Source organism: Penicillium mononematosum, assembly GCF_028829835.1.
Source record: "Penicillium mononematosum strain IBT 11891 chromosome Unknown utg000002l:1.0-8112719.0:1.0-8118358.0, whole genome shotgun sequence".
NCBI lineage: Eukaryota > Fungi > Ascomycota > Eurotiomycetes > Eurotiales > Aspergillaceae > Penicillium > Penicillium mononematosum.
This window is the reverse complement of record NW_026643272.1, coordinates 2,289,296-2,315,900: the sequence shown is the minus strand read 5'-3', so window position 1 is coordinate 2,315,900 and position 26,605 is coordinate 2,289,296. Positions and strand designations below refer to the sequence as shown.

Genomic DNA, 26,605 nt, shown 5'->3' with positions numbered 1-26,605 from the left:
CTGTCCTTTTCGGCGTATGAGCGTGCTTGTTGTGATGGTCACTGTCGTCTTTTACGTAGGATTATACTGTTGTATAATCCTTCACTTGTCTGTCCGGTTTGCTTTGCAGCTGGCTATTCTTGTATACTTGGACTTTTTCTTTCTTTTCTGGCAGCGATATTCCTGTCAGTATGGGTCTATAGAGTTGTACATATCCTTTTTGCAAAATGCACGATTTGGTTAGGGATTCTTGATTCGAGCATCTACCTAGGTAGTCTTAACAATAGTAGATAACAGTGCACGGAAATCGACCTCTGTACCGAACAAATTAAGTAACAGCTCACTGTGCGCAATAAAATGCATCGGCAGACGTCACATCCCCAGTACCTTTGTACTTTGCTCGTTGTGGGTATGGGCACAGGATCCTATCGTATGTCTTCCCATCTTCTGGAGAGTATTTCACTGGAAGACTCGTAGGAGCATTGCCGGACTCGACCCAAGCAACCAGGCTTTCGAACATAGTAGAAGGATATCCTCCTTTGGTGCCAAAACAGTGTCCCATCATTGGTGCTTCGAACAACTTGTAGTACTCATGAACACTCGAGTCGCCGGCAGTCACCGCTTCGTAGTATGACCTCGTGCCGTTGGGAGGGATTACTTCGTCCATCTACGTGCATCAACAATTAGTATTCGTATATATATCCCTTGAACAAACAATATGGAACGCACCAGGCCATGGTATGTAAGCATCTTGCCCCCAGCGTCACGGAATTTCGACAGATCTGGGTTATTCGTTCCAAATACCGAATTCCACTGCTGGACAGACTTTCGGAAAAGGTGGTCATATTTTTGGTGTGTGATGTTCCTCAAGGTGAAGTTCAGGTTGTGCTCGACAAACACCTGAGCCCATCGATCATATAGCTGGCTGGATACCGCAGTGCATGTCCCGTTGGCACATTTTGTGTTTGCAGGCGTATTTCCTCCTGTCAATGCAGTCCCGGGGTTAAAGCCATACCATAAGAAGTTGCCTTGTGAGTCCCGTGCCCCTGTCCAGGTAGCATTGACAATCTTCGCAGTGGCAGCCGAGATTCTCAACGGAGATCCAGTGTCACTGCAGTTCATTTGGGTTCCGACTAAAGCGAAGGGATCAAAGACACATGCACCCGGGTCTGAGATTATACCATCCACGACACCGTCAGCGCTGTCGCAGGCGGAGAATGCGGCATCTGTCACAGCGTTAAGCTCACAATGATATGGGTATTCATCGAGCTGGTTCATGACAAACTGAGCCCAGTATCCTCCCATCGAAAACTGAGGCCAATTGATTGCAGGTGCAGAAGCAACAATCCCATCATATGCTTCGGGATATTGCTGGGCAAGGGCCAGACCCTGTCGGCCGCCTTGCGAGCATCCTGTCCAATAAGAGTATTTGGGCTTCGATCCATATGCACTCTCAGCCAAGCTTTTCCCGATGATTGCTGCATCACCGAGCGAAGCAATGCCGAAGTTGTACATGGTGTTATAGTCCGGCATTCCGTTTTCCAGAAGACCCCAGTCTGCAGGGTCGTCGCTTGTGTGACCGCCATCTGTTGAAATAGCAACGTATCCTTCGGCAGCTGCTGCGATCATTCCAAATGCCGTTATGGATGTGAGACCAGCTACGTAGCCGTTTCCTCCGATTCCTTGTAGTCGCTCGTTCCAGGAATCACTTGGTAGAAGGGCGCCAACGTTGATGGTGTCGTTCTTGCCGGTGTGTTTATAGGTCACTGTGACATTGCAGAAGTTGAGATTTTGAGCTGTCACGTCGCCATGGTTGTAGTAGTACCACTGGGGGATGTACTTGGAAACATTTGACACTTGAGAAGCTTGCAGTGACAACACTTCAGCGCCTGGTATGTGAGGAAATGAAAAGGCTTCAGCTGAGCACAACGATGGAGAGAGGCTCATGATGTCAAAGATAGAACTTTGGAGAATAGGCTGAAAGAAAATAACTTGCTGGAAAGTTTGGTTCGGAGCTCATACTTTTTAGTCCTCGTTATACTATGTTATTCGCTTCTTGGTTTATACGCGTATTCGGCAGACTCGAATATTGCCGCCTCGGTTCCGTTAAAGGAGTTTGAACTAGTTATCCATCCGTATAGATTTCTGCACATCCAGACAGAGATATCCATGGTAGTGGATGCCTATAATAGTAAAGCTCCACTCTGTTGCGAGGCAAAAGCTATACGCGTATTCGGACCCAGGGCTAAAGTGGGGCATGGGCCCGGTCCCCTAAATCGGATGGCCTTAATTAAAGACTGACCTCAATTAGGAGGCATTGGATGATATCTATTAGAGAAAATATGAAGTACAAAACCTAGAAAGAATTGGAGCGTGTGTTAAATGTAGGAAAATCAATTCTTCTGTATAACAAGCAAGAGCAGCCTAGATAAACAGTCTATAAACAAAAGGAAACCAAAGACTCCAAGTAAAGAACAGTATATACAACCCCACTCCAAGTCCAAAAAATCAGACCTCGGAATAGCTGTGTGCAAGCGGTATGCTTCTCTCAGAATCCGCACTAGGGCTTACCTGATCAGGATACCAAATAAAGAAGATGACCATGACAACCGCCATCGGCAAGCTATCAAAAACATACAATGTCCACTCATGCATAAGAGGATACCCATCATTGTCCATGACATATTCAACGATCCGGAAAATAGAACGGACCAAAATGAGGGCACTGACAGCATATAGCATATGCAATAACCGTTGCCAAGGAATACTAGGCTTGAGACACTCGGGGAGTGGGTGAACGGCGAAGGCGCTTCGCGAAAACGATGGCCGTTACCCAGAAGAGGGAAAACGAGATGAGTTGAATTGCCAAACCGACAATGACGCAAACCTTCCCCAACATGGCGTGCCCCGTAACTGAGAGAGATGAAGAATTTCCCTGGACAGCAAAGGACAAGACGTCGAACCAGACGAAAGTTTTTGTAAGGCGCGAAACACGGATGGGAGAAAGATGTTCTCCATGGACCCGACGAATGAGTCGACCAAGGGTCATGTAGATGGACGCGGCGAAGAGTGTAGGACCGAGCAGAATGAACACGTTGCTGACAATGTACGGTCCCATTGCGGTTGTGTTATTATGCGCAATGCACCGGCCAATGTAACCGATTATCTGGACTTGATTGTAATGCGGGTCAGTGTATGGTCTTCGGGGTATAGAGGAGTAAAACTGTAAGGCAAGAGAGTCCACATACACAAGCCGCCTAGGGTAAATGCTATGCAAAACCATGTCCTGGCTCTGAACATTTTCCAAGAATGAAGACCCGTTAGGACAATGAATATCAGTATGAAAATGACGGCTGCTGGTATGGAGGGTGCATAATTCCAAAATTTGTAGGAACGAGACGCGAGTTGAGACATGTTTTGCGATTGTACCAGTGAAGAAAGAAGGAGTATTGTGAGTTGAGGAGATCTAGAAGAATTTGAAGTCTTTATAAAGTAGAGAATTTCGGACATTCCGAATATATAAGAATCTTTTTTTACTTTTTAGTTCTATAGATCTTGCAGATACGCGTATAGAGATGACCCACACGCAACCTTGGAACGAAGTAAAAGTTGGCCACTCAGAAGCTGTGCAATATTTGAGCTAGTCTGAAAATGGAATCATTCCCGTCAATCTGAGGCTTGTACAATATCCATGGATATCATTCTGTCCGCAATCAGCTGTTTGGTTCACACTTGCATCAGCCCCTATTCCCTGGACTCTTCTAGTAATTTGCGATGCGTAAGTTATATGTTTTATAACTGCCTGATAATTCAGATCACAATCGACAGACACCAGAGTATGGTGCTGAGACCTTACAATGTGATACACATACCAAACTCAGGGTATCCTCCCCAATGGCAGGCGCAACTGGCTTAACGGTCAATGTTGCGCCACGCCATTTTATCTCTTTGTTTTTCTTCACAATCGCCGTTCGTTTCTCACCCGTACAGTCTTTTTACGTACTTCCCAGCAAATCAGATCTACTCGATATTACTTATAGATTTGAATAGTTTATACGCATCCAGGCCGCACTGGAGCTTCTATAGCTTTTGCATCTCAATTTGAATATCTTCGAAATTTTGCTAGTGTTTTGCCGTTCTGTTCAAGTACTTCTCTTGAACAGAATATCACGTTTGGGACCACATACTTTCAGAGCCTGGACTTGTGACCGGCCAAATACTTCCAGCCCAAATAACCCAAACAGCCCGATATGCTTCCAATTCCTGCACCACCCGCGACTCTTCGCCATCCCATGGTTTCGCTCATTGGTCTCCTCAAGGTCATATAGATTGCACCAAGAGTCGCGCCACTCAGAGACCAGTCATCCACGAGCAGTTGGCTTTTGCTTTCCAACAAGCGCCAGCTGCGGTCCTTCCACTCGATCTCCGTGCGGCCCCTCATACGCAGATAGAGTGCAACAGCAAGAATTCCTGCACCCATGGCAGATCCGACGCCAGTCGCGCAAATGATCCCTGGTGCCTTTGAACCTGCAATAACTGGTCCCCGGGCAGACCCCTCTCGCCAGGCAGCGATCAGGGGCCGAGCTGCTCCGCTTACGAGACCCACCATCGCCCCAGCCTGGAATCCGCGGAAGAGAACGTGGGCGGTCAGGACGGTATGATAGAACGGCTGGTCCTCTGCATAGGGGGTATGAGGGAAAAGCCGCGACATGGAGGATTTGAAAATGACAAAAAATTCCAAGAGGAACAATTTCAAAGACAACGTTTTAGCTTCAACGCGGATAGGAAATATAGGTAAAAGAAATGGAAGATATGTCCGGTGAACTGAAAATGTGGTTACATCAACCTAGTACCTCGCTTTCTTATATCCTTAATCATTGCACAGTTGTTCATATGGGCAAGCGTTGGTGATATAACCAACCATGGTACTGTCTCGGGCAGACTAAGCTTGCCGATGTGGGGGAATCCCGCTGGACGTCCCGACGTCTCCGGGGCCCATGTATTCCTATATTGGGACCCACAAACCTTAGACGCATCGAAAAGCGAGGTAGCCAATACTATAGGCAGACTGTGCAAAAAACAAGGCCATATTTCTAGGATTGGAGCTAATTTGTAGTATCTACACCCTACTAGAGCTTGTTTATAGTAACTTGCATATGCATACAACATTAATCTAATGTCTGCTGAAAGTGGTTATGAGTATAGATCGGGAATAACTGTACCTAAAGAGGTATTAGATGGCGGATGAATGCCTAGATAATCTATCTGCTTAGACGGCAACGGAGTATAGTAAGTAGCAAGCTTGGAAGGAAAAAGTGGGCACAGCTCTTGTAAATACAGGTTATTTCTCATTCTGCTCCCATGGATGCCCGTGAACTTGCTCGGCACTTCAGTATATGCAGAACAATAGTTAATAGGAATTTATAAATTCATAATATGGACCAATACCCAAACACATCTACAAACAATCCACGGGCGACATGTAGCTCTGGAAAATATGGCATACGAGATGGCACCTGACCTTCCACCGCCTCGAGACCAAGTTGTTCAGAAAGTACTTATGACTCCTCGGGCTTCGGGCAATGGATGTGATATGATTATTCAACGTACACGGCTCGCGGAGACCTCGGGAGAATCTTCCGGACGAGTTCCACAAGCTTATAAATCCATAAAGTGGGGTTGCCCAGGACTGGTATGACCTCAAGACGTCACATACTTAAACCGCCAATCTTCAAACATACAGCAATAACTCAACATCTTCTTCAATCATCTTAGGTTTTCACTCTTCAGTTCCCTTTCTTGTTGTACCAATATGACTCAACCAAATATCACCCTCTATACGACCCAGACCCCCAATGGGATCAAGATCTCCATTGCCCTAGAGGAGCTTGGGTATATTAGTTTCCTTGGCCTTCTGAAGCTTGATACTAACATATCGTAGCCTGCCATACAAGGTCGAGAAGATTGACATCTCGAAGAACACCCAAAAGGAAGAGTATGTCTTTGCACCTCTACAAATCCTAACCTACACCAAAGAAAGCTAAGTGCCGTACAGCTGGTTCCTAAAGATCAACCCCAATGGCCGTATCCCTGCCTTGACAGACACTTTCAGCGATGGCCAGGAGATCCGGATATTTGAGTCTGGTAGCATTCTGGAATACCTGGCAGAACAGTATGACACGGATTACAAGATCTCATTCCCCAAGGGCACGCGGGAATACTACGAGATGAAGAACTGGCTGTTCTTCCAGAATGCTGGTCTCAGGACCCATGCAGGGCCAAGCCAACCATTTCTCGCGGTACGCGCCCGAGCGTATTGAGTACGGCGTGAACCGATACGTCAATGAGTCGCGCCGATTGTATGGTGTCCTGGACAAGCACCTCGCTGAGTCCAAGTCTGGTTATATTGTCGGTGACCATGTCTCTATCGCCGATATCACACACTGGGGGTGGGTGGCTGCTGCGGGCTGGGCCGGTATCGATATTGACGAGTTCCCGAATGTTAAGGCTTGGGAGGAGCTTATGGCCAAGCGGCCAGGTGTTGAGAAGGGCCGTCATGTCCCTGCCCCTCACACCATTAAAGATCTCATCAAGGATAAAGCGGCTGTGGATAAAGCGGCTGCTGAGGCCAGGTCTTGGATTCAACAGGGAATGCAGGCCGATGCCAAAGGCAAAGTTTAAACGAAGTGCCGATGAAGAACTGCTGCAGATACTTTGAAATGAGACTCGAATTAGGAGACCTATAAATGTCACATCTCTCATGGTCGACTTTGCATAGACATAGACATAGGAGGCTTCGCGTAGACATAGAAGGGAACACATTAGGAATATTGTTATACCTAATCTATCCCAATTTTTGCCTATTTTAGCATATTTTCTGTTTCAATTTCTATATTTTAAAGACAATCAGACACTATCATTACGTGGTCTAATTAATATTAATTTGGACTTACGGAGATACACGTGAGTTAAACAAACTTATACAAACTTCTTGGAGCTACAAGCTACCAGAAACTAGCAAAGGAAAAGGCCTTTATAGAGGCCACATTGGCAAACAAGCTCTCAATCAGCCGACAAAACAAGACATTCATATAGGATGAGATGATTACAGCAAAAATTTATACAACTTGTGCTCTTGTACAACTTATACAGACCTCACTTGTAGGACTTGACTAAACGGCTCCGGAGGACGGAACAATGATCATTCCGGATGCGACCTTTGGGGCTTCTCATCTCGGTCCGGTTATACTTAAATCCGAGAATTGCCTCGCCACCGCCTACTAAATAAGATTTTGCTACAATCACGTGTTAATATTCGCCTCTTGAACACCAAAGCTTCTGAGGTTCTTTCATCTCTTCCACTCATATCACTAACCTCTCACTTTTCTATCCAAAGCAGCAGTCATGGCTTGGCGCAACCAAGGAATAACTGGCTCTAACAACATCCCGCTTGGCCGGCGGCGCATGGGCGGCGAGGATGGAGATGAGGAAAGTCGCAGTGCGACCCCTTCTTCCATGCCCTCTTCGTCTATGGGTCCCGATGGTCCAAAGCGTGGGCGTAGCCCTGTTCGAGGTATGTTCCTTCCAAAGTGAGAGGCGAAAGGTGAAAACAAGTTAAGACTGACTTTGATTTCCGATCTAGCTCCCACCGATGGCGATGGCAAGAGGCGCAAGAAGCGCAACCGCTGGGGTGACCAGCAAGAGAATAAAGCTGCCGGTCTTATGGGCCTGCCGACTATGATCATGGCGAACTTCACCAGCGAGCAGCTTGAAGCTTACACGCTTCACCTTCGTATTGAGGAGATTAGCCAGAAGCTTCGAATCAACGATGTGGTCCCCGCCGACGGTGACAGGTACGTGCTTTCGTCCTTTGTATTTGTGCTTATTTGGATACTGACTCTGATCGCAGGTCTCCCTCGCCACCTCCCCAGTACGACAACTTCGGAAGACGTGTGAACACTCGCGAGTACCGTTATCGCAAGCGCCTCGAGGATGAACGTCATAAACTGGTCGAGAAGGCCATCAAGACCATTCCTAACTACAACCCGCCTTCTGACTACAGACGCCCCACCAAGACCCAGGAGAAGGTCTACGTCCCCGTGAATGACTATCCAGAGATTAACTTCAGTATGATAACTAACCCTCTAACTCCTAACCATTCTTCCATTGCGTCTATCACGAGTCCCTACTCGACTCGAGCTGACAAGGCATACCACCTTGGATGTCCTCAGCTTGTTTCTTGCTAAACCGTGGTGCCGGATGCTGCACATATTTTTACAAAAATTACAGGATCACTAACACCTAGCTCTTGCTATTTTTACAGTTGGCTTACTCATAGGACCTCGTGGAAACACCTTGAAAAAGATGGAGACCGAGTCCGGTGCCAAGATTGCCATTCGAGGCAAAGGCTCCGTCAAAGAAGGAAAAGGTCGATCTGATGCCGCTCACGGTAGCAACCAGGAAGAAGACTTGCACTGTCTGATTATGGCGGACACCGAAGAAAAGGTTAACAAGGCCAAAAAGCTTGTCCACAACGTCATTGAAACAGTAAGTTCCCTTGTCTCATTTTGCGGGTCGAAAAACCGTTATTGACAATTCATCAGGCCGCATCTATCCCTGAAGGCCAGAACGAGCTCAAGCGCAACCAACTCCGTGAGCTTGCCGCTCTTAACGGTACCCTTCGTGATGACGAGAACCAGGCTTGCCAGAACTGTAAGTGAACACCTTTGGATGTCCTTTCTTGCGCAGTTAATTTTAACCATTATCCTTATTAGGTGGTCAAATTGGACACCGCAAGTATGACTGCCCCGAGCAGCGTAACTTCACTGCGAACATCATCTGTCGTGTCTGTGGCAATGCTGGACACATGGCCCGCGATTGTCCTGATCGCCAGAGAGGCAGTGACTGGCGCAACGCTGGCGCAGACAGGCGTGGCGATCGTGCTGTTGGCACTGGTGATGCCGTGGATCGCGAGATGGAGGTAAGTTTCTTTCTTCATGACTTCTTCATCAGGCATTATACTAACATCTCACTTAGCAATTGATGAACGAGTTGTCTGGTGGTGCTCCTGGCGAATACGAGCCCCGTCGCATTGAAGCCGGTCCCGGTGGCGGTAATGGCCTTCCCGACGACCGTGATGTCAAGCCCTGGCAGCAACGTGGACCGCCGGCCCAAAGCGATGTGGCTCCATGGCAACAACGCCGCGAACCTCGCCCTCGTGACGACTACGGATCCCGTGACAACTATGGATCCCGCGACAATTATGGATCTCGTGACGACTATGGATCTCGCAACCAGGGTGGTCCTGCCCCTTGGGCTGCGCAGAACCAACACCAAAACCGCGATTACGGTTACGGATCTCAAGGCGGTTATGCTCCCCCTGGTACTGCGCCGAGTGCTGCTCCTTGGCAGCAACCGGCCCCTCCTGGCGGACAGCAGCCTGCCTATGGTGGATACGGTGCATACGGCGGATATGCGGCTTACCCTCCTGGCATGGGAGCTCCTGGTGCTGCCCCTCCTGGTATGGGCGCGCCTCCTCCCCCTCCTGGAATGGCTCCAATGTACCCGGGCGCTGGCACTCCTCCCCCCTCCACCCCCGCCTGGCGATGCCCCTCCTCCGCCGCCTCCAAGCGACCTGCCTCCCCCACCCCCGCCTCCCCAGTGATGACCTCACCTCAGCAGTGAAAAAGTGATCTCGATTCAAATTGTTTGCCCATGCGTGAAGAAATTAGCTATGGGGGCTTTGAAATAATCCAAGCAGGATTGATTTCAGAGGCCCAAGGCTCGCTAACAATTGTTCCAATAACTTTAGTTGCTCTTTCCTATGCAGTTTTGAATAATACGACTAATCCTTTAGTTCATCTTGACTTCAATGTAGAATTGCCGCGTACACTCGTATATGAACGTAAGCCAGCTGGGAAGATCCTAATGAGAAGTCGATGCCTCAGGCCCCACTTACAGGTCTTGGCTTCAGCTCCATCATTTCTCCGCAAAATCAAGCTCCCTTCAATTTTGTCCTAATTGATGCCCTCTTGTGTTTCTTTGATATCAGTACGACTACCTGGCTCTTCGTAAACTCATACTAGTCGTATTACACTGAAGCATCAGATTCATCCTACCATTGCATATGCAAGTATCGTCACACGGGGATTTGTCCCTCCCGGGACCCAACATGCAAGCTTCCACGCCCGCTCAGCGGAAAACTCCTCGGCAGTCGCAGCGGGAATCATCGGTGCGCTCAGCGCGGTTAAGTAGATCCGATCACGGTACCGCACGTCGACAAGACGGAGCACAAGAAAACTCGCAGCGCCGTGCGTCGACGACGGCGTCGGTGCACTCGGCTCAGGAGAAATGGTGGCACGTCTACTTGTTCCGTGGAATGATCAACGATGTCAAGCGCAGAGCACCATACTATTGGAGCGATTGGACTGATGCATGGGATTATCGTGTCATCCCTGCTACGGTATATATGTATTTTGCTAAGTATGCTCGCTCTGATTGGATATCGATCAATATCTTTTCTTCGGCGCGCTGAATCATTTGCTCACAATCAGTGTAGTATCTTGCCTGCTCTAGCCTTCTCGTTAGATATGTTCGAGAAGACGAGTCAGAGCTATGGTGTTAATGAAGTTCTCCTTGCTTCTGTTCTTGGTGCAATTGTGTTCTCGCTTTTTGCGGCTCAGCCGTTGGTCATTGTTGGTGTTACTGGTAAGAAACCTGGAAATACGTATCGTGAAGACTCTAACTGAGGAATTAGGTCCCATCACTGTATTCAACTATACTGTGTATGACATCATGGCTCCTCGAGGGACACCGTATCTTGCATTCATGTGCTGGATTGGGATGTGAGTTTCCTATAACGTTGGATCACTGACTTTGCTGACATCCATTGTAGCTGGTCTTTGATTATGCACTGGGTCCTGGCCATCACCAATTCCTGCAACGCCCTGACCTATGTCACCCGGTTCTCGTGCGACATCTTTGGATTCTACGTTGCATGCATCTATATCCAAAAGGGCATTCAAGTTCTCACCAGGCAATGGGGCTCCGTGGGAGAGACCTCTGCTTACCTGAGCATTATGGTTGCACTACTTGTTCTAATGTGTGCATGGATTTGTGGAGAACTGGGCAACAGTCATCTTTTCAAGCGATTCATTCGGAAATTCCTTGAGGACTACGGTACACCTTTGACCATCATCTTTTTTACCGGCTTCGTATATATTGGTCAGATGAGGGATGTCGACATCGCCACCCTCCCTACTAGCAAGGCTTTCTTTCCTACAACTGACCGGTCTTGGCTTGTGCGTTTCTGGGATATCAGTACCGGAGATATCTTCCTTGCCATCCCGTTTGCGCTTCTTCTCACAATCCTATTTTACTTTGATCACAATGGTGAGTACTCCACATAGATTTACAGTGGATTTATGACTGACGCATTCCTTCCAGTGTCGTCTCTCATTGCCCAAGGAACCGAATTTCCTCTTCGAAAGCCAGCTGGCTTCCACTGGGATATTTGGCTCCTCGGTCTCACAACCTTTGTGGCTGGAATTCTGGGAGTACCATTCCCCAATGGTCTGATTCCTCAGGCCCCCTTCCACACTGCTGCCCTCTGCGTTACTCGTCAGGTCACAGACGAAGACGAATCAAATAAGGGCAAAGCCATTCGGGTAACAGACCACGTAGTAGAACAGCGATTTAGCAACTTTGCACAGGGACTGTTGACACTGGGAACAATGACTGGACCCCTCCTCATCGTGCTCCACTTGATTCCACAGGGTGTCATGGCTGGTCTGTTCTTCGTCATGGGTGTCCAGGCTCTACAGGGCAATGGCATTACGCAAAAGCTGATCTTCCTCGCCGAAGACAAGAAGTTTACCTCTGCGTCGAATCCTCTCAAGCGAATCGAGCGCCGTTCAGCCATTTGGGCCTTTGTCGCTCTTGAACTGTTTGGCTTTGGTGCGACTTTCGCTATCACTCAAACCATCGCCGCCATTGGGTTCCCTGTTATTATTCTCCTTCTTATCCCGGTACGCTCGTTTCTGCTTCCTAAATGGTTCACTCGCGAGGAGCTTGCAGCACTCGATGGACCGACAGCTAGTCCATTCACGATGGAAAGTGTTGGTGGCAACCACGGGATGGAGGACTATGATGAAGCTGTGGCTAGCGGCGGTCGGGAGGAGTATTTGAGTGGAGGTGATGGAGTCCTGAGAAGCCGAACTTCAACCTCTCTGGAATCTGCGGTCGAAGATGATGATCTTGAACGAGGTGAGGCGTATGAGCTCGCCTCCCGGGTTTCGCGCAGAAGGAGCACCGTTAGCAGGGTAGACTAATGGTGGTACAATAGCCTATATTGCAATGAAAAATTGCTTGCATTATATTCATTTATGTTGTCATTTTCACCATCATCATACATCATCCGATCATACATACTACTTGGAAATCCAGGGTCGTTTGATAACTAACGTATTTCACTACCGAGCTACGCACACCACCGAGCTGCGCGCGTCTACGTAAGGGATATTTTACAACATCTTAGTTATGGTGCTGTTCTGATGCTGGCACTGATGACTTGGCATTTTGATGCTTCATCTTCTGAAGCATCACAGGGCTTGATTACTTTCTAAGACCGCCCCATAATAGTCAAGTGCAGGGAATACTTCAAGATCGATACCGACATCAAGCATTATGTGTGAAACGGTCTACACTGATGTCTCTACTAGGGTATATAGTAGAATCAGAGATAATGCTCAGTGTAAATCGGCATCTGTTAGGTTGAATAACTCTCCTAGCTAATCACATTGCTTGATCCGACCTCAGTTCAGGCCTGTTGGCGCCAGAGCAATCCCCCAACCTCCATGGCATAGACATAAAAACATATGGGTCCCAAATGACCTTTGATCCTTCATCTGGAGTGGAACGTTGACACAGCACAAGAACCATTTGATATTGCCGCTGGGTCTGAATTTTCTGATCTCTCGTTAGTGAATGTACGAATGCCATTATATTACTCTCACATACCTCGGTATCCCGTTCTGTCACCCATGCCTGAGACGCATGGGTTTTCGCCCACCTTGAAGCTTTTCAAGGGGGCGGTGTCACCGAGGTTGGCCCGGAGACAGTCCTTGTCTCGCAGGGACCATTGTTCCCCCTTGCAATGATAGTCCTCATAGGCATAGATAGTGAATCCACATCTGGCGCCCAGAGTTTCCGCCTCCGCTCTAATAGACAAGATCTCGGGCATCCCATCGAAGCTTTCACACTCCGAGGAGACTTTGTCAGAGTATATCCCAGTGGAATCCTCGCAAAGATCATCCTTATATATCTCGACGTCCCAGCGCCCTCTGTCCTCTGCGATAGCAGTGCTAAGCTGCAGAGCCCAGACAGCAATCATAGATACGGAGAGATCGGTAAAGCGCATGTTGATGAACAAGCCGGTAGTCGTGTCGGTGAATTGTGTGTGAATTGGATGATTTACACCACAAAACATCTGGGCATATCCTCATTACTTATAGTTCTTTCCACAAATTTTTGGTAATCAGAATACTAATATATTCAGGGTTTGAGGCTGCCAGATATCCTACATGGGCGTCAGCAATAACGCAGTACAGCCCCAAAATCGTATAAATAGTACCACTAAGAGCCCTTGAACTTGCTAAAGTGAAACCGCTAAATCATAGCTTGTATATCATTACCATCAATAGCACTAGTAGGAACCTTGGAAGTGTATACTCATGGGAAGCCTAGTTAGTCAAACACAGAAAAGCGTCAGCGCTAACAAGGGGTTACGGCTGCGGAATATTGATTTATAGATTAGGGTATGCAATATATGACAGCCTTGGCACCAGGGGTACAGAAACAATTGAGGCAGCAGTAATGACAGATGCGCCTACAGTATCTATTCATCTGTTCAGAATTTCAGCATATGTAGGAATCCTATTTCAAAGACTAACATACCTTTCGCCAGACTCCGTACGAAGTACTGGGAATCAAATTAATATTCGTAGACTTGTTCTCGGACTCTGATTCTCTTGACTGGAGTGGCTTGCGGGGATGGGGGCCGGGGCTGGATGGGGGCCAATTCAATATGTACATGCCTAGTTAGCCCCCAACCTGTACATGGCATCAAATTCGGTGGCTTAGGATCTGCAAAAGCCTTCCGTCTAGCGGACAAACTCAATTCGCGGCTGAGATCAGGATCTGAAATGACCTCCAACCAGCGTGGACAGGGTCGATCCAAGGCAGACAGCCCCCAATCTATACTGGATATAGGACAGAGTGTGAGGGGCGAAAACAATATTCAATTCAATCTACAAGGCTGACATGCTGTCTATCAAAAGCATGAGTAAGAGAAGTTCTGTGGGTTAACTGCCAAGTAGACGCCAGCGATTCATTGATTTCATTGATATTCGGCTTCGAACCCCTCCCCCCCCCCTTCTCTAGCTGGGGTAGTGATTAGGATCTAAAACGCCCTCGAACTATATATAATTATAAAAGCAAGCTTCATTAATCAAAGTATTACTTCGTATAAGATTAAGGAGCCCCCAAGCCCGCTCAATTCCGCTATAAACCAGGTTTTAAAAGCCTGCTAGATCACGATATAGTCCGCCGTATTACTAGAGAAAGAAGTGAGCCGCGCTAATAACGAGAAGAAAAAGCAAAAGCGAACTCGATCTATAAGGACGATAGTCTATAAGGGGAATCTCTTAGTTTAGGAGGTCCGTAAGCTACGTTCAGAGCCATTTGAGGCCTAAGTAGCGCGTATTAATAACTATCGTGAGCAGGTTTCGGAAGGTTTAAAACCGCCTCCCCAGGCCGGATAAGCATGTGGAATAAGTAGGAAGCAAGGGCATAGAAGAGAGACATGCCCAGATAGATGATGATCTTTTTAAATTTAATTTAATGGCGTTTTGGTTGAGATAAATGCATTTGAAATTCGTAGGTTGGGTGTGCAGCTCGGCGGTGAAATAGGTCAGTTACATGTGTCGTGCCTTATAAACCAGGCTGCCGACATCCCACCGCTTGTTGGAGATAACTTTTTCTGCCGCAAAATTATTTCGTCCTGATAGACAGTCGCAAACAAGATGGCGCCACCGATCACAGAGAACCCAGAGTTCGAGGACTCTGATGTGTCCGATAATTCCGATGTGGAACAGCCCGATGTCGACGACCGAGCCCCCAAGCGCCGCCGTCTCTCAGAGTCGTCCAACGACTCATACGTCGCACCTGCGCCGCTCCCCACCCTCTCTCGTATCAAGAAGAAGGGCGAGGTAGAGAAGGAGCCTGAGTCAAAGGAAGAGGAACCAGTCCTTATTAGCGATGCAATTGAGCTTGGTAAACAGAGTGGGCTGTCCACTTTCGCAGAATTGGATGTCGCACCTTGGCTTGTCTCTTCGTTGGCCACAATGGCGATCAAACGGCCAACTGCTATTCAGAAAGCTTGTATTCCTGAGATCCTCAAAGGGAAAGACTGTATTGGTGGAAGTCGCACTGGTTCCGGAAAGACTATGGCCTTTGCGGTTCCCATTATGCAGCAGTGGGCGCGGAATCCATTCGGGATCTACGCTTTGGTTTTGACCCCAACTCGGTATGTTCATAGTGGGTATGAGTTTTATCTTCCGTCTTTACTGACTGACCTTATTTTGTCTGTCTAGTGAGCTTGCACTCCAGATCTACGAACAATTCAGGGCAGTTTCCGCCCCGCAAAATATGAAGCCTATCCTTGTCGTCGGAGGCATGGATATGCGCCAGCAGGCTATTGAACTTGCGAGCCGGCCGCACGTGGTCATCGCGACACCCGGCCGACTAGCCGATCACATCAAAACGTCCGGAGAAGACACAGTGGCCGGTCTCCGCCGCGTTAAAATGGTTGTTCTCGATGAAGCCGATCGCCTGCTCGCCAGTGGGCCAGGAAGCATGCTACCAGACGTGGAGACATGTCTCGGAGCACTTCCGCCATCCGCAGAGCGTCAAACACTGCTATTCACAGCGACCATGACCGCCGAAGTGCGGGCATTGAAGTCCATGCCAGCAGCAGGCAACAAACCACCGATCTTCATGACCGAGATCGGCACCGAAAACCAAGGCAAGATCCCGCCAACCCTCAAGCAGACATACCTCAAGGTTCCCATGACGCACCGCGAGGCCTTCCTGCACGCTCTGCTCTCCACCGAAGTAAACGTCACTAAGCCAGTCATCGTCTTCTGCAACCATACCAAAACATGCGATCTGCTAGAACGCACCCTCCGCCGCCTCGGTCACCGCATCACCTCCCTCCACAGTATCCTCCCTCAATCCGAGCGCACGGCTAACCTGGCTCGTTTCCGAGCCACGGCTGCCCGTGTCTTGGTTGCTACGGACGTTGCTTCGCGTGGTCTCGATATCCCATCCGTAGAGCTGGTTATCAATTACGAAGTGCCCCGGAACCCGGATGATTATGTGCACCGTGTTGGTCGTACTGCGCGTGCGGGTCGGAGTGGTGAGGCTACCACTCTTGTTGGTCAGCGTGATGTTGAGCTCGTTCTTGCTATTGAGGAGCGGGTTGGCAGGCAGATGGAGGAGTTCGCACAGGAGGGTGTCAATATTGAGAGCCGTGTTGTTAGAACCGGTTTGCTTAAGGAGGTTGGCTCTGCGAAGCGTGAGGCTGCGGGTGAGATTGATGAGGGTCGTGATATCCTTGGACGGAAGCGTAATAAGTTGAAGAAGGTCCGCTGAGGGACATCTTATTAGATACCTGCTATCTACCTTGAATGAATTGTCATATTTAGCGATATTCTTTCTGAAATTGGACCTGCGCTGTAACATTTAATGTCTTGATAATGTACGAGAAGTACTACAGCGCGTGCGGGTGAGCCACCGTGTGGCAGCCTTATGTACTCGCCTGGGAAGGGGGCAATGCTACCCTATGTGCATTCGTAGGTATCTGTTTCAACTTTCTCATCCTGATAATTGTTCAAATGCACAAATGGTATCATTTATCGCAACGTATAGACGAATTATTCTAATGCTGCATGCTTCCAAGATGGGATAACCCGCTGTCATGCTAGGACCAACACTTGAAGTATATCAACGTATCTCGATATGCTCGTTTGATCCTGTACAACATGCAATGCATTGCTTTGGGAAATGGCTGCTATCTATTGCAATGCGACTTATTCACTCAGACATGCCCCACACAGCAAGCAATAGTCTGGAAAGAATATCAACACAGAAGAGAAGACAATGCAGCCGAATCATCCAGTCCACGAGTCGGAACTTTGATTGCCTGCCGTACTCATGAGTTTCAATAACCCATCGACCGCGTCACCTCGCTGTGACGGCGACATGGCACCCACATCATTCATGCCGAGCTCGGCTCTTGGGCCCATGCTTGTTTCCCTATCGGCTTCACGGCGAATAACCGTAGCTGGAGGACTACTCAGCTGCATTGGGGAACCGAGCCCACGAGGCGGTGTTCGTTGCGCGTGTGACTTTGTGCGTTGCTGAACAACGCTGGAAGACAATGGGGAAGGTCGGCCTGGAAGATCGGGTGTACTATGGAAGGGAGTGGAAGTGAAGCCAGCGCAGCCGATGCGGGGTGTCTTCATTTGCGAGGATGAGAAGGATGAGAAGGATGTGAAGTGTTTGCGAGATGAGAGGGGTGGTGTGGAGAGGACGGAGAGTGAGAGCCGTGGGCATTTGCGGCTGTGGGCTTCTAGCTCGGAGAGCCGGCGGTCGAATTGGTGGTCTGTCACATTGCGCATTGCGCTCTGTAGTCTTGATCGGAGAAGGGTTGCTTTCTTTTCAATTGTTAGAAACTGCCCGCTGGGGAAGATGTTTGATACTGATATCATGGTTCGCATACTTGTTGGATGAACATTTTGCGCGCGTCGGGGTCTGAGATAACGCTACGCGTTTCTTGCTCGGGGGGTGCTGGGCACATTGAAAGATTGATCGGTGTCCATTAGATCCTGTGTTTGGTCGCATTCAGGTTGTGAGTTTTGTGGTGTGGGGGTTTGATTGATCTATTATTCGCGCGTTATAGGGTTAGATTTGGACTGATCATTCTCGGGGCTTCTTTGTCTGTCTCGCATGAGCTTACCTGGCTTTGCATATCATCATTGAGAGTAGACTGGACGCCGGGCTGCGGAGAGGATTCCCGCGCCTGCACGTGTCCGAGGTGGTCTTCCATCTCGTCCACTTGATCCCGTGTCCGTTTTTGACCTGCAAAAATGGGAGAGGGGAGGAGTTTCTTAGGTGAGGTAGCAATCGACATCCGCTTGACTGGGGTCCCAATGGCCGGGAATGATGGTTTGGCGTGTGTGGCGGGGGATAAACACGCGTTTGAGTCTTTCTCGCCGAGAATTCGTCGTCCGTCCTTGATGGGACTGAATTGCACTGAAGCTGAATTCATTATGGAGCTCTAGAGTAGTTCCCGAGTGGGCTGGAGGGTAGGATTGAGAGGAATAGAAAGTCGAGATAGTAGAAGCCGGAAGTGCTGCGGGGAAGTGGTGATGTTGACGCGGACCAATGCGATGTGCAAAGAGAATTTGCAATCACAATTGGAAGTAGAAAGTTGAGGAGTAGGTATAAGATAGAAAGTCGAAAGTTGAGAGTCGAACTGGGAAAAGGAAAAACGGTCTCGCGCGTCGATCGCGTTTAGTTAACTTACTAGCCTTGTATAGAGCACGGACTGCTCCACACGGGCGTGTTGAGCACGCGTTTGGGAATTTCGTTTAGGATTTCAATTTGGACATTGCTATTGTTTTGATGTTTTGATGTTTGGATACAATTAGTACTATTGGTTTGGTTTAGAATGTTTTATAGCAGTTGATTGCTATATATTAGTCTATAGACGCGTATGACATTGACTTTTGCTTCTCGATGTTCTCATATAAGACCTTTTGATATTGAAGATTCAATGTCTTCTAGGGTTCTATATACTCTATTGCTCCAATTTGCTTTTCTAGGGCTTATAACGATTACAATACTGTCAAACACGGAGTGCTCAACCCCGGCCTGGGGCGCGTCTACTCCGTAGTGCTTTTCGTGTCCTGGATCCACAAGGGTTAGAGACCCCACGAGCGCGGTCTATGATTAAATTCCAGGAGAAAAACACAAATGTTATTTATGCTTTTACTTGGGTAAGACTGCAGGGGGGTTCAAAATGGATAAGCATGTATGTAATAATATAGTTAGTTGGGGAGAAGATAATAGCCCATGGCAGGCCTGAGGTATATCGTGAACAATCCCTTTGTGATCAATGGCATTATGAAATCCATGCATCTAGGTGCATGACTAGCTTCCTTTCCCCTTTTTAAAACTTCTATGGACCTCTACTTAAGGTGATGCTCTAAGTAACATTTATTTAGTGGTCTGTATATAAGACCCACAACTACATAACGGCTAACATATTGTATGTAACTAACAGGTAGAACATCCATATAGTACAACCAAGCTTGGAAAACCGAGACAGACACCATCAGCAGATAGCTAAATATGGCAATAACTTACATTTGCTTTCCTCATCAAGCTATTTCCTCTATTTTTGGTGAATATGTAGATGGAATACCATGAGGTGGATATTGGCCTGATTTATCAAACCTCTAGTTTAGTATAGATCGCAGATAACAGCGCTTTTTCGTTCAACCTATGCTGCATTTGACTGGTTTCTGGTCATGTTTTACTTACAGTCCAGTGGAAATATACTAGACATGCGATATATAATATTCATAATAGCCATAATAGACATAATACGGACATGTAAGTGATTAGATAGTGCTCTCTCCGCATGACATCATCGAATGAGAAGGAGAACCTCTAGGGCTACCTAGGTAACTTGTAGTATATTATAAAGGAGAAATAGGATAAAAAAGGAAAAAGTAAATAAACAAAGCAAGTCCTAGATTGTAAATCACCTCAGTATCAACTTCCAAGGCCGAGGAACTTCCCAACGTTGATCCTTCCCTTCCCCGCATTCATCCAACATTCTCTCTCTCTCCCTTGATCCTCTTCTTTCTCCAACATCACAACTCTTTTGTACATTCGTTACACAATCTCAGCTATTATTGCTATAAATTATATTGGACTGGACTGTGTGTCACCGGAAGTGTGACCATGCAGCTGTCATTTGTGGTCCTGGCCGCTGTCTTCCAGGCAGCGGTTAGCATCGCATCTACACTCACTCCACCCGTAATCCCCTTGGTCGTACGAAATCCATATCTCAGCACCTGGCTCGCCAATGCTCGGGATGCACCTTGGTCAAAATGGCCCATGTTCTACACTGGAGAGGAGGTGGGCCTTTCTTTGATGGCTCACCTTCCAAGTCAGAAAACCGTTTACCCTCTACTTGGCAAGCCTCATGAATCCTTGGAGGATAAATCAGAGTATGTATTTGAAAAGGTCTGGTCTGTGAAGACATTTAGGTACTAACAAATAGCAGCTACAAGACCAAGTTCCCTAAATACCTTGGTCTGAACTATGATGCCTCAACGACCAACCTGACCTACCACATTGACACTGGTACCGGAAACCCTCTCGACATTACAGTTTCATTCCTTTCACCCATTACACCAACTTCAACTCTACGTCAGTCAATTCCGGCCTCGTATGTCACAGTCGATGTCCAAGGCGACGTCGACGTCAGCATCTATATGGATGTTGATGGCCGCTGGGTCAGCGGAGATACCGGTAGCAAGATCAAGTGGGAAATAGATAATTTGGAGACCGAGCATGAGGGACTTACACTTAAGCGATGGCAAGTGCAGAGGGAGAACGAGCTTCTTCTCTCAGAGATTCGCGACCGTGCGGAATGGGGCACTCTTCATTTCACTGGACCATGTGTAAGTCCTATTTGTCAAAAAACAAACTGATCAATAGCTGATCACAATACAGGATGCTAAATTCCAGTCTGGGTATGCGTCTGATGTGCGTCGAGGCTTCGCTAGCTCTGGGACTCTGCGAAACGCCAACGATAATAAATCTCGCCCTATTCGGGATCGAGCACCTGTTTTTGCATTCTCCAAGTCTTTCCACCTTGGCCATTCACCGAAGGTTTACGACGACAGTGTCACCTTCACTCTCGCTTTTATTCAAGTCCCCGTTGTTCAGTATGCATCATCTCGGGGGGCTCACCATGATGCGACCATTGTGGGAAGCCTGGTATCCAACAACCGAGGAGCTCCTGAGTTTCCATTACACGGACTACGCTGCAGCTAGCTCTCTAGCATCCAATTACTCGCAGCAAGTGGCAGATGACGCTTACTTATCGGGAGCCGATGACTATGTTGACATTGTTGCCCTTAGTGCACGGCAGGTCATGGGTGCAACTACCTTTTCAGGAACCCCGGATGACCCGATCCTGTTCCTAAAGGAGATCTCTTCGAATGGCAACTTCCAAACTATCGATGTCATTTTCCCCGCGTTCCCCTTCTTCCTGTACACGAACCCTCGGTGGTTGGCGTACCTTTTGGAGCCGCTGATCGAGCACATGCTGAGCGGCCAATATCCCAATAAGTATGCGATGCACGATTTGGGTACACACTTCCCCAATGCCACCGGACATCCTGACGGGAGGGATGAGTATATGCCGGTCGAAGAGTGTGGTAATATCCTCATTATGGGTTTGGCTATCGTGAACTCGCTTCGCTATGAAGACCCTACCGCGGCCTCGTCCATTTGGTCAACACAGGGACTGCCCTCGTCAAGCTCTAAAGGCGAGACTTCTGGACTGTTTCCTCTTCGCGATCTACAGGTAGTGTCCGGAATTGCCCACCAAGACAGCAAATGGGGCGGCGGTAGTAAAGGGCAGCACCAGGCTGAGAAATGGGTTAAGCGGAGCTATAGTCTTTGGAAGCAGTGGACTGGATATCTGGTGGAGTTCTCTCTTGAGCCTGCTAACCAACGTAAGAACAATTTCTCTGTCTTTTTCTGATGATGTTTTCATCCAAGCTAATTCTGAGAACAGTTTCTACGGATGACTTTGCAGGTTGGCTGGCTCTCCAGACCAATCTGGCTCTCAAGGGTATTGTGGGCATCAACGCCATGAGCAAGATCGCCGAGGTAGCCGGTCACGATGCCGACGCTGCTTATTTCAAGGTATGAAGCGTCTTTTATCTGTGTGTCATGACGGATTGACTAACTACACCCGCAGAAAGTTGCCAGTGACTACATCGCCAAATGGGAGGAGTTTGGCATGTCCCGAGATGGCTCCCATGCCAAGCTTGCATACGACTGGTATGGTTCTTGGACAACGATCTACAACCTCTACGCGGATGCCCAGCTGTGCTTCCACCTAGAGAATACCGATACTGATTCACCTGGCTTCGTTCCGCGCCGCATCTACCAGAAGCAGTCTCTCTGGTATCACTATGTTCGTCAGAAGTACGGCCTGCCCCTTGACAGCCGCCACATGTACACCAAAACCGACTGGGAGTTCTTCTCAATGGCTGTCGCCTCCAAGCCTGTGCGTTCAGAGATCCTTGAGTCTGTCGCCCTGTGGGTCAATGAGACCACCACCGATCGTCCATTCACGGACTTGCACAACACGGAGGGTGACGGGGGCTTCCCTGGTCCGAACTTCTTCGCTCGGCCTGTCATTGGTGGCCATTTTGCTTTCCTAGCATTGGAGCGTGCCTGTGGTGGAAAGGCCATGCCAGGCCTGTCTTTCCTCGACGATGTTGATAAAGAGACCTTGGCAGTTTGGGCCCAGAGTGCCGAGTCCGCCGCGAAAGAATTTACCATGTCGGGGCGGAACCGCCATGGCGAGGGTGAGCTGTAGAAGCTTGCGTTTTGTCACAGCGAGGGGTCATGGATGGAGCAAGGCTGTTGACACAGTGGATCTGTTGTCACCTCTCATTTTCTTATCCATACCTCGGGCCAGACCTTTGCAACTTTGGCTATCGTATCATTAGTATATACTTAGACAGGGTGATGTCCATAGCACCTTGGTAGATCCAAGGTTACATACAAGCCCGATTTTGGTCTATTTCCGTGCAAGTGCAAGTCCGTATACATCGAAAAGCGTACATCTGCCTGCCAAAGTACAACCCCACTGGTAGATCTTACGAGATACTAATTCTCTAGAGTATAAGAAGCCAGACATTGTCCCGTAATTCAATTGAAGATTTCTTTGCGTTCCTATTTTTTTGTTGACTTCTTCTGGATCGATTCAAATTACATGGGCCCGTCGAATTCAGTCATCCAATTCGCGTTTGCTCACCGAAGGCAAATGTAAACACACACAACACATATAAGACCAACCCGGAATATGTCTTTTCCCAAGAGAAAAGAAAAATCTTAAATCTGGGCAGTTTTTGCATCCAGCAGAGCACGGATAAGCCTTCGCATTCCCCAAACTCCCGTCAAGCCAAATCCCCATAGAAAGAGAAAATAAAAACCATCACAGATGAAGCGACACAATAGATACCACCTCCGGGTGAACTTGCACACCTAGCAGATGGAGAAAAGGGATGGAAGAGTCGGGAAAGGAAAGGATATCCATGTCTGGGAGCACGAGTTCCTGACAAGGTTAGGCAATTTAGTTGCCGCCGAGGCTGGGGAAGTTCTTCTCGTCGACGGTAGGGCCGGCAGGGCCACGGGCGTTACCACGGGGGGCAGCACCGCCACGGGCAGGGCGGTCACCGCGGGGGGCACGGTCGCCACCACGGGGGCCACCACGGCCACGCTCGCTGCGCTCACCACCACGGGCAGGGCGGTCACCACGGGGGGCGCGGTCGCCACGGCCGCGGGGAGCGGGGCCGCTGCGGGGAGGCTCGACGTAGCGGAGGTCAACGTCAAGGAAGTTCTTCTCCTTGCGCTGCTTCTCGCGCTTGGTCTTCTCGTGGGTGGGCTGGATGTAGGCGGCTTCCTCCTCCTTGGTGAGCTCCTTGGCGGCAGCCCACTTCTTGTCGAGCTTGCTGCCCTCGTTGGCAGTGCGCTCGGGCTTGGCGGCGAGGGTCTCGCGCTGGGCCTTCTCGGCAAGGTAGTCGGCGAAGGACTTGGAGTTGTCGGGCTCCTCCTGCTCCTCGGCCTCGGCGGGGGTCTGGGGCTCGCTCTCCTCCTTCTTGGCAAGCTTCTCGCCCTGGCGCTCGTCATCCAGGGTCTTCTCGCCGCTCTCGGCACCCCAGCCCTGCTGGACCTGCTTGCGGGTGTCGCTGTATAATCGAAATCCAACGTTAGTTTCATCATTCGAATTTGTAAATCCCCACTCAAAATCTCATGATTCTCATGGTCTTGGTTCTTCGGGTTTATTCGTTCATTCGAGGGATCGCTTACGTCTGACCAGTGCGGGACTGGCGGTCGTTGCGGCCGCCACGGCCACGGCGGGCGGGCTGAGCAGCCTCGTCAGTGGGCTTCTCACGGTTGTGGTTACGGCCAGCGTTGCGGTCACGGTAAGCTGTCCATTTATTAGCCCGAGCATTCCGCCAACAACCGATTCATATCACCACATACCGGCCTCGTTGCCACCGGTCACACGGCCACCACGGCGAGCGTTGGCCTCGGTGTGACGAGCAGGCTGCTCCTTGGGGGCATCACGCTTTCCGGAGCGGTCAACGGGGCGGTCGATAGCCTTGGTGGGGGAGGAGCGGGTCTGCTGGGGTCGAGCTCTGGGTCGTTACCTGATGATAGGTAACGTTAGCGATCAATGGACCGAAGAACGGATGCGAATGGAGCTGGATTCTTCTGAATAGAGAGAGCACATTGTCGTCGGAAAAGATAGCCGAGAATTGGATTCAAGGGAGGGGAAATTTACCCAGAAGCTCGTAGAGGTTCTATATGAAACCAAACAATTCGAATTAGTTATTGAACATTTAAAAAAAATCCCTCGAATTCCCGAAATCGCTTCCAGATCGCGATTTCAGCACAGCATTGCGTCGCTAGCAGCGCGCAGGATAGCTCCAATTCAGCGTACCTTGGACCGGACGTCCGCCATGACGCCTGTTGTGTTTCGGAGACCTTCCGGAGGGAGGCGCTCAACTTTAGACAATCGGTCTAGAGGAGTTAACGGGGCACAAGGCAGAACCCAAGGGAATCCGGCCTGTCAAGATTGATGATGATGAATGAGCAGGGTGAAGAGAGGTCCACGGTTTGTGGTTGCCGGGTGTAAGGTGACTAATCAGGAAAGGCGGCTTCTGCTCCTAAGCGAATATGTCCGCGATTGCTGATTGGCTGCCCGCAGTCTAGGGCTTAGGGTACCTTACGTAATCATTACGTCAAGGACTGCTTCTGGGGAGTATAGTTTTCTCAGACTTGCTGGGTTTATTCGCTGTTGGACTTATTATATCCACCTTTTTTGTGTATGATCCTATGTTTATGTGTATTTCCATATGGTAATACATATATTAACTTACACAGAACTGACATGTCCCGGTGGAGTATGTCGATCTGCCTGTGGACTACACCTGCGTACTCAATCGTGACCTTGCAGAAGCTATGTAATCATGGAGCTATATAGCTCCATAGCACAAATATGATGGATAAGTTTGGATTTAGGTTGACATGTGAGTGGGGAATTGTTGCATCATCTGGCTAGCAATTGCATTGGTTATTATTTATCCCTTGGGTATGCATTCCGGTCCTTCTACATGCCCAACCCTTCCTTCATTCCAAAAGTATATGATGCTTGCGAAAGATACCCCCCCCCCAAGAGCACAGAAACCATGAACTACCCCCCTCATTTCTGGGCATAAACCCCGGCCTTGATATCATCCAAAAGCTTCCGGTTAAGTGGCTCCCATCCAAGGGCTTCCTGGGTCTTCTTGCTTGAAGTCGGGTTATCCATACTCATAACAAAGGACATGAAGCTGTCAAGGCTCCCCGTTTCTTCAAGAGTCTTGGAGACAGCAGGGAGATCTAGACTATGACCAATGGCTTCAGCAATATCTTTCATGGTGACACCCTCCTCGCCCACAGCATGGTACATGCTTCCAGCAACACCTTTCTCTAGAGCAAGTCGGTAGAGCCGAGCCGCATCCAGACGATGAACAGCAGGCCAGCGGTTCAGCCCTGCATCGATGTAGATAGCATTACCCTGTGAACGGGCCAGAGAAGCAAGCCTATCCATGAACGCATGGTCCTCATCGCCGTGTACAGTAGGCGGCAGACGGATGACACAAGCACGCACGTTTTGCTCAGCAAGCTCGGAAACGACCTTCTCATTCTGCGCACGGATCTTCATTGGATCTTCGTAATCAATGGCTTCGTCTTCGGTGCTGACTTTCCCCTTGGTGAGGCCCAAGGTGCCAGAGGTAGTGACCAGAGGCTTGTTGGTACCCTTCAGGACCGAGCCTATAGTTTCGATTGTCTGTTTCTCGTCAAGGCAGTTCTGTGCATATTTGCTGAAGTCATGGTCGAATGCAAGGTTGATCACGCCGTCAGCCTCGCTGGCTCCTTGCTTGATGATCTCGGGGTCTCGAAAGGAACCGCGGAGTACTCTGATGCCTTTGGCTGTCAGGGCAGCGGCGGCTGTGTCGGAGCGGGCTAGACCTGTGACAGTGTGGCCGGCGGTTATGAGTTCATTGACGACTGCTCTGCCGATAAAGCCAGTGGCTCCAGTTACAAAGACGTGCATAGTGAAAATGGTTGTAGTGAGGGAGGTTGACGAAGCGTTGAAGTGTAGTAGGTAAAAGTCGGGAGGACAGGGATTTGAATA

The 26,605-nt window shown here is 48.9% G+C and overlaps 13 protein-coding genes across 13 annotated transcripts; 6 read left to right on the top strand and 7 right to left on the bottom strand.

Annotated features, from left to right (window-relative positions):
* Window positions 1-319: 319 nt before the first annotated feature.
* Window positions 320-1,926, bottom strand: N7519_002644 (uncharacterized protein; the record flags this gene model as incomplete). The annotated part of the gene is made up of 2 exons (XM_057289422.1): window positions 320-646; window positions 709-1,926. The coding sequence occupies 2 exons, from the start codon at window positions 1,924-1,926 to the stop codon at window positions 320-322; spliced, it is 1,545 nt and encodes a 514-aa protein (XP_057150624.1).
* Window positions 1,927-2,487: 561 nt separating this feature from the next.
* Window positions 2,488-3,445, bottom strand: N7519_002643 (RTA1 domain-containing protein; the record flags this gene model as incomplete). Its single annotated transcript, XM_057289421.1, has 2 exons — window positions 2,488-2,760; window positions 2,813-3,445. Coding segments are annotated over 2 exons (906 nt in total), but the record flags the coding sequence as incomplete, so codon positions are not given.
* A 723-nt stretch (window positions 3,446-4,168) lies between these two features.
* N7519_002642 (uncharacterized protein) lies at window positions 4,169-4,690 on the bottom strand (the record flags this gene model as incomplete). Its single annotated transcript, XM_057289420.1, has 1 exon — window positions 4,169-4,690. The coding sequence occupies one exon, from the start codon at window positions 4,688-4,690 to the stop codon at window positions 4,169-4,171; it is 522 nt and encodes a 173-aa protein (XP_057150622.1).
* Window positions 4,691-5,791: 1,101 nt separating this feature from the next.
* Window positions 5,792-6,660, top strand: N7519_002641 (glutathione S-transferase family protein; the record flags this gene model as incomplete). Its single annotated transcript, XM_057289419.1, has 4 exons — window positions 5,792-5,871; window positions 5,921-5,974; window positions 6,035-6,278; window positions 6,358-6,660. The coding sequence occupies 4 exons, from the start codon at window positions 5,792-5,794 to the stop codon at window positions 6,658-6,660; spliced, it is 681 nt and encodes a 226-aa protein (XP_057150621.1).
* Window positions 6,661-7,383: 723 nt separating this feature from the next.
* On the top strand, window positions 7,384-9,663 carry bbp (putative zinc knuckle transcription factor/splicing factor MSL5/ZFM1; the record flags this gene model as incomplete). The annotated part of the gene is made up of 7 exons (XM_057289418.1): window positions 7,384-7,552; window positions 7,622-7,832; window positions 7,889-8,106; window positions 8,303-8,526; window positions 8,583-8,691; window positions 8,754-8,959; window positions 9,016-9,663. 7 exons carry the CDS (start codon window positions 7,384-7,386, stop codon window positions 9,661-9,663), a joined length of 1,785 nt encoding a protein of 594 aa, XP_057150620.1.
* Window positions 9,664-10,105: 442 nt separating this feature from the next.
* Window positions 10,106-12,308, top strand: N7519_002639 (anion exchange family protein; the record flags this gene model as incomplete). The annotated part of the gene is made up of 5 exons (XM_057289417.1): window positions 10,106-10,461; window positions 10,538-10,686; window positions 10,736-10,823; window positions 10,874-11,370; window positions 11,425-12,308. The coding sequence occupies 5 exons, from the start codon at window positions 10,106-10,108 to the stop codon at window positions 12,306-12,308; spliced, it is 1,974 nt and encodes a 657-aa protein (XP_057150619.1).
* Window positions 12,309-12,988: 680 nt separating this feature from the next.
* N7519_002638 (uncharacterized protein) lies at window positions 12,989-13,396 on the bottom strand (the record flags this gene model as incomplete). Its single annotated transcript, XM_057289416.1, has 1 exon — window positions 12,989-13,396. One exon carries the CDS (start codon window positions 13,394-13,396, stop codon window positions 12,989-12,991), a length of 408 nt encoding a protein of 135 aa, XP_057150618.1.
* Window positions 13,397-14,326: 930 nt separating this feature from the next.
* Window positions 14,327-14,690, top strand: N7519_002637 (uncharacterized protein; the record flags this gene model as incomplete). The annotated part of the gene is made up of 3 exons (XM_057289415.1): window positions 14,327-14,426; window positions 14,473-14,549; window positions 14,580-14,690. Coding segments are annotated over 3 exons (288 nt in total), but the record flags the coding sequence as incomplete, so codon positions are not given.
* Window positions 14,691-15,059: 369 nt separating this feature from the next.
* On the top strand, window positions 15,060-16,689 carry dbp8 (ATP-dependent RNA helicase DBP8; the record flags this gene model as incomplete). The annotated part of the gene is made up of 2 exons (XM_057289414.1): window positions 15,060-15,562; window positions 15,630-16,689. The coding sequence occupies 2 exons, from the start codon at window positions 15,060-15,062 to the stop codon at window positions 16,687-16,689; spliced, it is 1,563 nt and encodes a 520-aa protein (XP_057150616.1).
* Window positions 16,690-17,207: 518 nt separating this feature from the next.
* Window positions 17,208-18,367, bottom strand: N7519_002635 (uncharacterized protein; the record flags this gene model as incomplete). The annotated part of the gene is made up of 3 exons (XM_057289413.1): window positions 17,208-17,753; window positions 17,895-17,978; window positions 18,056-18,367. 3 exons carry the CDS (start codon window positions 18,365-18,367, stop codon window positions 17,208-17,210), a joined length of 942 nt encoding a protein of 313 aa, XP_057150615.1.
* A 1,703-nt stretch (window positions 18,368-20,070) lies between these two features.
* Window positions 20,071-22,732, top strand: N7519_002634 (putative glutaminase; the record flags this gene model as incomplete). Its single annotated transcript, XM_057289412.1, has 6 exons — window positions 20,071-20,339; window positions 20,396-20,795; window positions 20,848-21,062; window positions 21,172-21,857; window positions 21,920-22,050; window positions 22,106-22,732. 6 exons carry the CDS (start codon window positions 20,071-20,073, stop codon window positions 22,730-22,732), a joined length of 2,328 nt encoding a protein of 775 aa, XP_057150614.1.
* Window positions 22,733-23,491: 759 nt separating this feature from the next.
* On the bottom strand, window positions 23,492-24,886 carry stm1 (uncharacterized protein; the record flags this gene model as incomplete). Its single annotated transcript, XM_057289411.1, has 5 exons — window positions 23,492-24,107; window positions 24,229-24,349; window positions 24,406-24,558; window positions 24,707-24,725; window positions 24,866-24,886. 5 exons carry the CDS (start codon window positions 24,884-24,886, stop codon window positions 23,492-23,494), a joined length of 930 nt encoding a protein of 309 aa, XP_057150613.1.
* A 741-nt stretch (window positions 24,887-25,627) lies between these two features.
* Window positions 25,628-26,524, bottom strand: N7519_002632 (SDR family oxidoreductase; the record flags this gene model as incomplete). The annotated part of the gene is made up of 1 exon (XM_057289410.1): window positions 25,628-26,524. The coding sequence occupies one exon, from the start codon at window positions 26,522-26,524 to the stop codon at window positions 25,628-25,630; it is 897 nt and encodes a 298-aa protein (XP_057150612.1).
* Between the last annotated feature and the right edge of the window lie 81 nt (window positions 26,525-26,605).